Here is a 12,232-nt window from a genome sequence, read left to right as displayed (position 1 = left end):
GTAAAAGCCTGGTATCTACTGGTAACAGGCCAGGTGGCCTTAGACAAGTCCGTTTTCCTCTCTGATTCTCATTTTGCCCATCTGGATCAAAAAGACCTCTAGAGGACTTTCCAGTAGTAAGTTTCCACTATTTGGGGATTCCCCCTGGTTAGTGTGGGCTAAGCCAGTCTTTAACATCTGATGGGAATCACCATGGTCCTTGGAAAAGAGGGGGAAATTGGAGAGGAGAACAGTAGTTGTAGATTCTAACACTGACAGATCCCAAAATGAAAACAACAACAACAAAAACAAAACAAAACAAAACAAAACAAAACAAAACAAAACAAAAAAACAGTAGCTGTAGAGCTGAGACGACTAAAAGCAGGAAAAGGAAGTGGTTGTAGTTCTTACTAATCTTACTACCTTCCCCACAGCGTGATGTCTCTTTTTAGGTCTGCTTGAATAAATTTAGTTTGGGTAGTAATTTGGTAATTCAGTGAATAACTCAAATGGTCCTATGCGTCCCTTATCCATTCTGTAAAGGAACTGCCTGGTTTTCAAGAACTATCACCCTTCTCTCCACCTTCTTTTCTCCACTCTTGTCCATTCATTCTCAAGACTCAAGGATGTCTTTTCCCTTGACCAGTCTGTTTATTTTCAAACCTGTCACAGACTGAAACTTTTGTAAAATAAAATAAAATTGAGTTTCTGGAAAAATAAATGGTTAAAAATAACATAGACAATACAAACACAGTTTGTATTTTTAAATTCAACAGATATAAAATCACGATGTTGTCAGGCATGCTAGTCTGTGCCTATAGACCCAGCTACTCAGGAGGCTGAGGCAGGAGGATCACTTGAGTCCAGTAGTTCTGGGCTATAGTGCTCTATGCTGATTGGGTCTCCACAATAAATTCTGAATCAACATAGTGACCTCCCACCTCCCAGAGTCGGGGACCAGAGGTTGCCTAAGAAGGGTTGAACTGGCCCAGGTCAGAAATGGGGCAGGTCAAAACTCCAGTACTGATCAGTAGTGGGATTGTATTTGTGAGTAGCCATTGCACTCCAGCCTGAGCAACATAGTGAGACCTCATTTCTAAAAAAGAAAAAGAATAAAATCACTATGTCAAATTGCTATAAAAGTTTCTAAACACATATTCTCAATTTTTATTCTTATTTCCCTGTGAAACAGAAACAGTTCAGCTTGTGGACCACACTGAGTGGCACCACTCTGGAATAATCTTTCAGCACTTCCTGGAACCTGTCTGGCCTTTAGATTAAATCTTTACTGAGCTATAACCATAGGATGTCTGCCTCAGTGACCCTGTCCTCTTTCTTGTGCCCTGACATTTTACAGCAAGTGGAAATAAAGAATGGTGTAATACCAAGAGTATTGAAATAGAATTCTGGAGCTCTACGGACTGATTCCAGCTCTGCTGTAAAAGGGCTCATGATGCTGAGGAGAGTAATAATATTTTACCATCCTATTTTGATTTCCAGCGGTGACTGGAGATTATAGTACCATCCCTGTTTACCTTACAGGGGTACTGGGAAGCGCCATGGCTGTAACTTAAGAATAATGACCAACATTTATTAAGCTATTATATGTCATGCAAAACACAGTACTTTTTAAAAACAACCCTATATCATAGATGACGTTGGCATCCTGATTTCACAGAAAAGTGAATGGATATATTAATGTTTAGCAATTTGTCCAATGATACAGAGATACAGGTTGAGCATCCCTAATTCAAAAATTGAAAATCTAAAATGTTCCAAAATCTGAAATGTTTGAAAGCCCACATGATACCACAAGTATCAAGGGAATTTACCCTCTTTCATTCCTACCAGTAATGTATGGGTTTCAGATGCTCCACATTTTTGTCAACATTTGCCATTGTTAGTATTTTTAAATTTAGCTGGGTGCAGTGGCTCATGCCTGTAACCCCAGCACTTTGGGAGGCCAAGGCAGGCGCATGAATTGAGCCCAGGAGTTCAAGACCATCTGGACAATGTGGAGAGATTCTGTGTCTACAAAAAAATTAAAAATTGGCTGGGTGTGGGGATGCTCACCTGTGGTCTGAGCTATTCGGGAGGCTGAGAGGCAGGAGAAGCACTTGAGCCCAGGAGGTTGAGGCTGCAGTGAGCCATGTTTGCCCCACTGCACTCCAGCCTGGGTGACAGACTGAGATCTTCTCTAAAAGACAAACAAAACAAAATAACAACAACAACAAACTTAACCACTCTTTTAAGTATGTGGTGATTTTAATTTGAATTTCTTTGATGACCAGTTTTATTGAGTATATTTTCATTTGCCATTTTATATCTGTTCACATATTTTTATCACTTTTAAAGTGAGTTGTTTGTCTTTTTATTAAGTTGCTGAAAGTTCTTCATATATTCTGGATGTAAGTCTTTTGTGAAATATGTGTTTTACAAGTGTATTCTCCAAGAATGTAACTTGCTTTTTCACTTTATTTGTTTATTTATTTATTGAGAGAGAGTCTTGCTCTGTCACCAAGGCTGGAGTGCAGTGACATGATCTCAGCTCACTGCAACCTCTGCCTCCTGGGTTCAAGCGATTCTGCTGCTTCAGCCTCCCCAGTAGCTCAGACTCAGGCGGCCGCCACCATGCCCAGCTAATTTTTGTAATTTTTGTAGAGATGGGGTTTCACCATATTGGCCAGGCTAGTCTTGAGCTCCTGACCTTGTGATCCACCTGCCTTGACCTCCCAAAGTGCTAAGATTACAGGCATGAGCCACCGCACCTGGCTGCTTTTTCATTTTATTAATGGCATCTTTTTAAGAGCAAAAGATCTTAATCCTGATGAAGTCTAATTTATCAAAAAAAAAAAAATTATGGGGCTAATGCTTTATGTGTCTGAGAAATATTCACCTACCCCAAAGTTGTGAAGACTTTCTTTGATGTTTTGTCCTAAAGGACTTACAGTTTTAGCTTTTACATTTAAGTCTATGATCCATTTCAAGTTGACTTTTCTGTGCAGTGTGAGGTCAAGATTGAGGTTCATTTTTTTCCATGTGATTATTTAGTTGTTCAACACTATTAAAAGAGTATCCTGTTCCCATTGACTTACCTGGCATCTTTGACCACATACATGTGGGTCTATTTCTGGACTCTTATTCTGTTCTGTTGATCTATTTTCTACCCTGACAGCATACCATACTGCACTGATTATTGTAGCTTTGTAAGTCAAGAAATCATGTAGTCCTCAAGTTTGCGCTCCTTTAAAAAGAAAAAAAAGAAAAAAAAAATTTTACTATTTCAGGACTTTACATTTTCACATAAGTTTTACAATTCACTAGTCAATTCCTACAAGAATGCCTGTTCAGATTTTGATTGGGATTGCACTGAAACTATAGATCATTTTAGGGAGAACTGACATCTTAATGACATTGAGTTTTCCAATCCATGAACATGGGATATCTCTCCATTTATTTAGGTCTTCTTTAATATTTTTAGAAACATTTTTTAGTGTTTAGGTCTTGCACATACTTTGTTAAGTTTATCCTAAAATGTTTGATGTTATTTCATGTATTTATATTTAACTTTCAGTTTCCAAATGTTTATGGCCAGTATGTAAAAATACAATTGATTTTGATATGACTTGTATACTGTGACCCTGCAAATGCACAATGCTTTAGTAGCTTTTTTTGTGTGAATTCTTTAGGATTTTCTACATACATGATAATGACATCTGTGAATAAAAACCTTATATTCTGAGTCACTCACATTTGCGCTTTTAGTTTTGTAATTAAAAAAAACACAGATTGAGGAATGAGTCATCTTTGAGGTGCTACATTTTGCTTGGTTCACATAAACTGCATTGCTTTATCAATCCAAAGTCTTATAAAACTTAAATTGGATATCTGAGAGTTAATATGTCAAGTTTCTTAGGCACAACACGGCATATTGAATTGGAATTTCTTGTTTTCCTTTCTGTCTCTTCTAGCTGTCCTCTATCTCCATACATTAAACATCTTTATGTCTTCAGAGCCTAATAGTACCTCACACTTAAAAGCTGTTTAGTTAATAGCTATCAAATGAAGGAATGATATAATTAAGACCTGTTTAGGCTGGGCGTGGTGGCTCACACCTGTAATGTCAACATTTTGGGAAGCCAAGGCAAGAGGATCACTTGAGGTCAGGAATTTGAGACCAGCCTGACCAACATGGTAAAACCCTGTCTCTACTAAAAATACAAAATCTAGGTGGGCGTGACATGCATGCCTGTAATCCCAGCTACTCCAGAGGCTGAGGCAAGAGAATCGCTTGAACCTGGGAGGCGGAGGTTGCAGTGAGCTGAGATCATGCCACTGCACTCCAGCCTGGGTGACAGAGCGAGATTCTGTCTCAATAATAATAATAATAATAATAATAATAACAACCTGTTTAGAATGACTTCAGCTATAACCTAAAGAAGTTTATTTTCTTTGGGCCTCAACAATTTCAAATTATATCATCTATTGATATGATCCCCTGACTAGTTTTTCTGTTATCCTTTAGATGAATATTCCTGAGTATCATTTTCTAATCCCTTTTAAAAACTTGTTTTAACTATAATATAGTTATAACCCATTTAACAATTATTATACTCATTTAAAAATTGCATATTTTTTCCATTTGAAAGTAAATTTTGGCCCCCTTTTCTTCATCTTTCATCTGAATACTTCAGTTGGAAGATACTGGGCAGGCATTTACATGTCCTTGGTACTAGTAGCTTTTGACACAGTGTTGGTGTTGAACTGACAACACAAGATCTCTGCTTTCAATGCTGCCAGAGAGTTTAGAGGAGGCATGGGAACAGGGGGTTCTTCCAGCACTTGGCTTAATTTCATCTGGTTCATAGCCAGCTTTCTAAAATTAACTGTGACTAAAGCTGAGAAGCCTTTTTAAAAGACCTTTAGTGGAAGTATCCATTAAAGGCCACCAGATGGATCTATTCTTCTGTAAAAGAAGACAATTTCTGCTGTGAGACAGCCATTCTACGTATAACCAATGTGTCTGGTTGTCTTGAGCTGGTGAAGTCCCAGTAATATCACTGTCTCAATACCCTAAACCCTCATTGCTTGCTACAGAAAGTCAAATTTCTTATTTAGGGTTCTCTTGCCCAAATGTTTCCAACAATCCACTGATCCTTATGTGTCCAAATAACAGATCTGATTGTCATTTGGTGCTGAGCTATCACTTCATATCCTCAAGCCAAAGAGGTTGGCCAAGATGGCTTTCCACCCTCTTAAGTATTGCAGTCACCTTCATGGTAAAGATGGAAGTGGGTGTGAAGTAAGAAAGAGAATGCCTTTTTTTGGTGGTACTTTCTCTTAGGGATAAAGGTGTCCCTTCAAATCAAGATAATTTGAGCCTTACCATGTCATAGCAATTACTGTGAGTGGATTTTGTTAGTTAGTTTTCATTAGTTATTAGTTTTCTCAGGTATTATCAGGCTGTGGGGAAGGGGCAGAAGATCTTAATTCATGACCAAAAAGCATAAAAAAATACTACTAATGTTTAAATAAATTTCCCCAATTCTGTGTTTTTATAAGCATTGTTTTTAATGACTTCCTAGTACACTAGTGAAAGGTAATATTTCAATTTATTTAACTATTACCCAACCACTGGTCATATAGATTGTTTCTTAGTTATTGCTATTATATACTATGTTTCAATGAGTATCATTTAGATATTAAGCTTTGCCATATTTAAAATAGTTTCCCTGGTGTAGACTCCTAAAACTAGAATGTGTAGGTCCAATGGTATGTGAATATTTTTCTGCTTTTTGAGACACATCCTCTAATTGATAGAAAGCAGATCCATTCAGAAAAGAAAATAACTTTCCAGTTATCAGAATATAGGTATCATTGTCCTCTAATATTTAAGAACATGAAAAATGGGACTAAAAGGTCAGAAGGTTATTTTAGTGAGCAAAATAACAGACTAGAGGAAATATTTTTGGCCTATGGAGAGTTTAAATCAGGCTATGGTATGCAGGCCAGACTGATCTTTTACTTCTAGACCTGTCACTAGTATACTCTGGGGGCCCAGGTTATTACTGAAAATAAACAGGACAGACTTCAAGACTTCCATTTTTCTGGGAAGATGGGTTTGTTGACCTTCCTGGGATAGATGATCCTTGGTCATGTGGTTTCTTCCAGCATCCACCAGCTGAGGAACAAAGTATCAGAGGAGCATGATGTTCTCAAGAAGAAAGAGATGGAGTCAGGGCCCAAAGCATCCCATGGCTATGGAGGTCGGTTTGGAGTAGAAAGAGACCGAATGGACAAGGTAATTTGAAAGGGAAAGATTTGCTTTGAAAATATACATTTAAAAAATTGATATATCTATTTATATATTTTGTAAATATTTATAAATAATTATATACATATATAATTATATACCTCTATAATAAGAGCCAATTATATATAAGTATATTATTATATAAGTATATATTTATTATATATTTGTATGATTATATAATATATAATAAATATAATATATATTATATTATAATCATAATAAATATAATATAATATATATACTTATATATTATATATTATATAGTATAATATATAATATTAATAGTATATATTATATATTACATATTATATATTAATGATATAAAATATAATATATAACACATATATTAATAATGTAGATTATATATTACATAATGTGACATATAAAATATATGATTATATATAATATTAATATATATTAATATATGATTATATATAATATTAATATATATTAATATATAATATATCAATATATTTATGTATAATATATTTATATACTTATATAGTTATATACTTATATATAGTATCTGTTATATGTAATATATAGTTATATATAAGTATATATTATATATAAGTATATAATTAATATATATTAATACATTATATATTATATACTTAAATACTTATATAATTATGCATATATTTATAAATATATATTAATATATAACATAATTATAAGTAAATGCAAATATATAAATTATATTATATGTATATCTTAATATATTATAATTATATGATACAATATATTTATATTATAAATAGTTTATTCATAAATATATAGTATATAATATTTAAGTATATATAAAATATTTCACTAGAACACCCAGATACTTTTGTTCTAGATCAAAATATATATTTTTTGACTCATTTATTGGTTCATGAGTTAAAACTCATTCAAAAGTACAGTGTTCATTTGGTCTCTAATATTATTGAGACCAATATTGTTGATACAAATATCATATTATTTGTATCAAATTTTTCTTATCTCAACACATAAGATATACGTGGCAGAAAATAAGAGCCTATATATTAGAACTGCTGGCCTGTTGTAGCCCTAACCACACTGTAACTCCTAGACCAAGAAGACAGGGAGCATAAGTGGAGAAGGAAAAAATATGTTTTAAAATCATTTGCTGCTTTTAAATGTTTATGTATTATATCTATGTTACAACTTCTCTTTACTATTTTCTTTACTGTGTATTTAGTGATTTTTTATATATATGTCCTACATTACATGTTGCATAAAGCTCAGAGTTCACTTCTGAACTTTGATGGCCATACAGGAGCAAAGATCTAGAACAAAATCACTGGCTCTCCTAGTGAAAATTCCATCCCGGCTATGGCGTCCGATCAGTCCCCTTGGTCTCTCCTCCACACTACCCCACACTACACTGTGTTCTGCTCCACAATGCTCTTGTTTCAGCTCTTTTTGTTTCTGATTTAAACACTGCTCTGTCTATCCAGTCTCTATCCCCTGGTTCCCAGCCCATCCTATGGGAGTTTTCAGAATGAAGGATTACTAATGGTATTAAAGAAGAACAGGAATGAGCAGGTCTCCAGAAAAAGTCACCTTGCTCTCCCATCGCATATTCCTTGGCACCACTGTCAGAGGCCATAGATCTGACCCAGAATGGAATTTCTTACATGCCTACATCCCACTCCATCTCTGTATTTATTTTTTTAAGGTCATTTTTATCATTTCACTCACTCCATCCTTGATTCTTCTCAGAGTGCAGTGGGCCATGAGTACGTTGCCGAGGTGGAGAAGCACTCTTCTCAGACGGATGCTGCCAAAGGCTTTGGGGGCAAGTACGGAGTTGAGAGGGACAGGGCAGACAAGGTAAGTGATCACTCTCTCTCCCGACCACCCACCTCCAGTCATGTGAAAGTTGCCCACACTCACCTCTGGATGGAGGCACATGCTTCTTTGTTGGAAGACAGGGCAGTGGATGCTGTGAGGACCTGACACCATCACAGGGATACCTCCCTCAGCAAGTTCCTTGGTGCCAATGTTCGAAGCCACATGTTGAGCTCAGCGATTCAAATAAGGAGAAGCCTCTCAAACTGTCTGTTTGAATGAAGAATTCCTCAAGCCACTGGTTTGACAGAACAGAGAATCGTCTAAGCTCTTCTTTGGCTTAACATCAAAACCATACAAATACTCATGCCTTTTAGGAAAACAGAGTTGTCAGTTTAAATATTACTACCGGCCGGGCGCGGTGGCTCAAGCCTGTAATCTCAGCACTTTGGGAGGCCGAGACGGGCGGATCATGAGGTCAGGAGATCGAGACCATTCTGGCTAACACGGCGAAACCCTGTCTCTACTAAAAACACAAAAAATTAGCCGGGCGTGGTGGCGGCGCCTGTAGTCCCAGCTACTCGGGAGGCTGAGGCAGGAGAATGGTGGGAACCCGGGAGGCGGAGCTTGCAGTGAGCTGAGATCCGGCCACTGCACTCCAGCCTGGGCGACAGAGCGAGACTCCGCTTAAAAATAAATAAATAAATAAATAAAAATAAAAAAAACAATAATAAATATTACTACCATGGCAGCAGATAATCAAGTTAAACAACTAATTAGGGTTACTGTTTACAGGATTTAGCATCAATCTAGAAAGTCCAGATGTTTTTAAAGACTCCTTTGTACAAAACAAAACAAAATGTTGTTTTAAAGAGAAAAAAAAGTATCATATGATTACAGCATCATATTGTTGACAGGAGAGTAATATTGATAACTCATTGATGTTTTTAGTTCCACACCTTATTAGGTCAAATTCTTTGAGCTCATTTTTTATGGTGCAGAATGGTATCTCCTGCCCTGCAGCTGCACACAGAGAGAGGACATCTTCTTCATAGCTAGCTGAGATTTTTTCTTTGTTTTTACCAACAGTTGTTAATTAGGTGGGCATGAATCCTTAAAGCTAAGTTCTAGAACATTAATTGCTTGCATCATGGGGGGGAAATCCATGAAAAACAAAATCAGGAAAGTTTAAAACATACTGCAAAGCTAAGGGAAGATGTAGAAGGCAATATGAAGCATGCAATGTTCTAGAATCAGGATGGAATTTCCTGTTCCATCTTGCCCCCCCCCCTTGCCTGCCTTTGCTTAATCTCCGATTCTGACATCTTTTGCTCACAAGCCACAAATGGAATCACCCAGTCAGTGTGTCATGTAAATCAAGAAACAATACATGTTAATTAGTTCTTAAGATGCAAAACCCCAGACCTGCTCAGATACCCATAGTTCCTGAGCCAGATGGAGAACAAAACTCTGCGGTAATGTTGAGTATCTGGGCAACATGTCCAGTCCCGGAGCTGGCTAGGATCCAGACTCTCCTGGTTGCAGTTATCCCACCAAAATCCACATATTGTGTTTCCATTATTGAGTAATGAAAGAGAAGAGGTACAGCATTATCAACTGGGAATAGGGTAATATCTCTTCATGAACAGAGTGATTTATACTTTACAAGGCGCTTTTCTAGGTATTACATTTCACTTTTGTGAGGATTCGTTAGAAAGAAAAGCACTAAGTTAGCGAATGAACCTAAGTAGACACTTTACCTTGTCCCATTTAGTTCTCGTGATATCCCAAATGAAGAGGGATCATTTCTCTCATTTTACAGTCAAGGTAGATAAGACAGACATGCCTCTCCTGATTTTATATTAAAAGAGACTGGGGCTTAGTGATATAAAGGAACATGCCTAAACTTCAACAACTATAAATAGGGGATGTAGGGTTTGAACCTAGAACCGTCTGTGTCCAGGGCCAATGTTCATCACTCTGTAGTCTCTTGTGTCCATACCAGCCTGTTTCTACATTAAACACCCATACTCAGCCTGAAGCCCCTACAAACTACCTCTGGGACTGGCTGGGAGTAAGGGGAGGTCAGGAAGGGAAAAACCTGTCAGCTCTGATTCTAACCAATTCTCTCTCCTCTTCTCTGTAGTCAGCAGTCGGCTTTGATTATAAAGGAGAAGTGGAGAAGCACACATCTCAGAAAGGCAAGGACACTGGACTTCACTCAGCCTCGGCAATCAGACTGGCAGGCTCTTCTGCTAAAACTTTATCTTCCAACAGTTGTCATCAGTTCTTTAACTTCCATGACCCAGCTCACCACTATTTTATTTACTTTTTGTTCATTTGTTTGTTTTTGAGACAGAGTCTTGCACTGTCACCCAGGCGGGAGTGCAGTGGCACAATCACAGGTCACTGCAACTTTGACTTCCTGGGCTCAAGCGATCCTCCCACCTCAGCGTTCTGAGTAGCTGTGACTACAGGTGTGCACCACCATGCCTGGCTAATTTTTTATTCTTTGTAGAGATGGAGTCTCACTATGTTGCCCAGGCAGTCTCAAACATTTTGGCTCAAGTGATTCTCCCCTCTCGCCCTCTCAAAGTGCTGGAATTGTAGGCATGAGCCACCGCACCCAGCGCTATTTTATATACTTTTGTTTTGTTTTGCTCTTTTGTTTTTTTGAGAGGAAGTCTTGCTCTGTCACCCAGGCTAGAGTGCAGTGGCGCGATCTCGGCTCACTGCAAGCGCTGCGTCCCGGGTTCACGCCATTCTCCTGCCTCAGCCTCCCGAGTAGCTGGGACTACAGGTGACTGCCACCACTCCTGGCTAATTTTTTTTGTATTTTTAGTAGAGATGGGGTTTCACCGTGTTAGCCAGGATGGTCTCTATGTCCTGAACTCGTGATCCTCCGCCTCGGCCTCCCAAAGTGCTGGGATTACAGGTGTGAGCCACCGTACCCAGCCCTATTTTATATGCTTTTTAAACCCAGTGTGTACTTGCTTCTCTTTTTCTCCATGATTGCTCTCTATAATATTGATCAAGTTTTTGAATCCCTCTTTTTTCTCTAATGGATCGAAAATAAGGTTTTCTATTCCTTTGTTTTAGAAGGTTATTGCCAAATTTTAGCATGCATCTTTGACTTAAATTTAAAATTAATCACAATCTCTTCCTGAGTATATGTGAAACATAGAACATTTTAACTACATTCTTTTTAACCAACCATATTGTTGTCGTTCAGTATATTGGTTCCATCTCATTCCATCTTATTATTGGTCCCATCTTATAAACCCCACAAAAATGAATCATTATTATTACCTAGTAAATGCTTATTTAAATTGACCAAGGTATTTACCTGTTTCCTAACTCAACATTGCTTATTGTATTTCTTTGTTTCACCTTTGCGTCTTCTATTTCCTAATTCATCATTGCTTATTGTATTTCTTTGTTTCACCTTTGCGTCTTCTGTTCCCTTCTTGCTAAAATATATCCATTGATAATTCTTTTAATGAGTCTGTGAAAGAGCTTTCAGTCTTTGAAAAAGTCTTTATTTTGCATCATTCTTCATTTTTATTTTCCCTTCATCACTTTGAAGAACTTATTTTATTGTCTCTGACATCTCTGTTGTGTCAGACTATCATTCCTGAGTAGGTAACATGTCTTATATCTCTGGGTTTTTTTAATTAAAGATTTTCTTTTGGTCTCTGATATTCTGCACTATTATTAGGGTGTGTCTAGATGTTAGATGTACTTTTATTATCCTATATGGGACTTACTGCTCTTTTCCAACCTCAGATGTGACTTTCATTATAGAAAGTTCTCAGGCATTTTCTCTTTGAATAATACCTCTTCTCTCTTCTCTTTATGTCCCTGAGCCGCATTCTGGGTTATTCCTTTAGATCTAGGTTAAGTTCACTAATTCTCTCTTTAGCTGTATTTTATTATTGTTTAAACTGTCCATTACATTTTAAACTTTCTTTCAAATATCTTCCCTCCCCTCCCCTTCCCTTCCTTCCCCTTCCCTTCCCTCCCCTTCCCTTCCCTCTCTTTTTTTTAGATAAAGTCTCATTATGTTGCCCAGGCTGGCCTCAAACTCCTGGGCTGAAGTGATCCTCCCATCTTGGCCTCCCAAAGTGCTGGGATTACAGGCAT

The 12,232-nt window shown here is 37.3% G+C and overlaps 1 protein-coding gene across 2 annotated transcripts in view; it reads left to right on the top strand.

The window, feature by feature from the left end:
* Positions 1-12,232, top strand: part of HCLS1 (hematopoietic cell-specific Lyn substrate 1) — a 28,334-nt gene that overhangs the window by 6,136 nt on the left and 9,966 nt on the right. For both annotated transcript variants that reach the window (XM_025375886.1, XM_025375885.1), the window contains exons 4-6: positions 6,151-6,280; positions 8,021-8,131; positions 10,236-10,290. In XM_025375886.1, the coding sequence (XP_025231671.1) occupies positions 6,151-6,280; positions 8,021-8,131; positions 10,236-10,290 (296 nt within the window). The remainder of the gene's footprint in view (positions 1-6,150; positions 6,281-8,020; positions 8,132-10,235; positions 10,291-12,232) is intronic.

This window comes from Theropithecus gelada, chromosome 2, assembly GCF_003255815.1.
Source record: "Theropithecus gelada isolate Dixy chromosome 2, Tgel_1.0, whole genome shotgun sequence".
NCBI lineage: Eukaryota > Metazoa > Chordata > Mammalia > Primates > Cercopithecidae > Theropithecus > Theropithecus gelada.
Note: the sequence above shows the minus strand (reverse complement) of the source record. Positions and strands in the feature narration are given on the sequence as shown.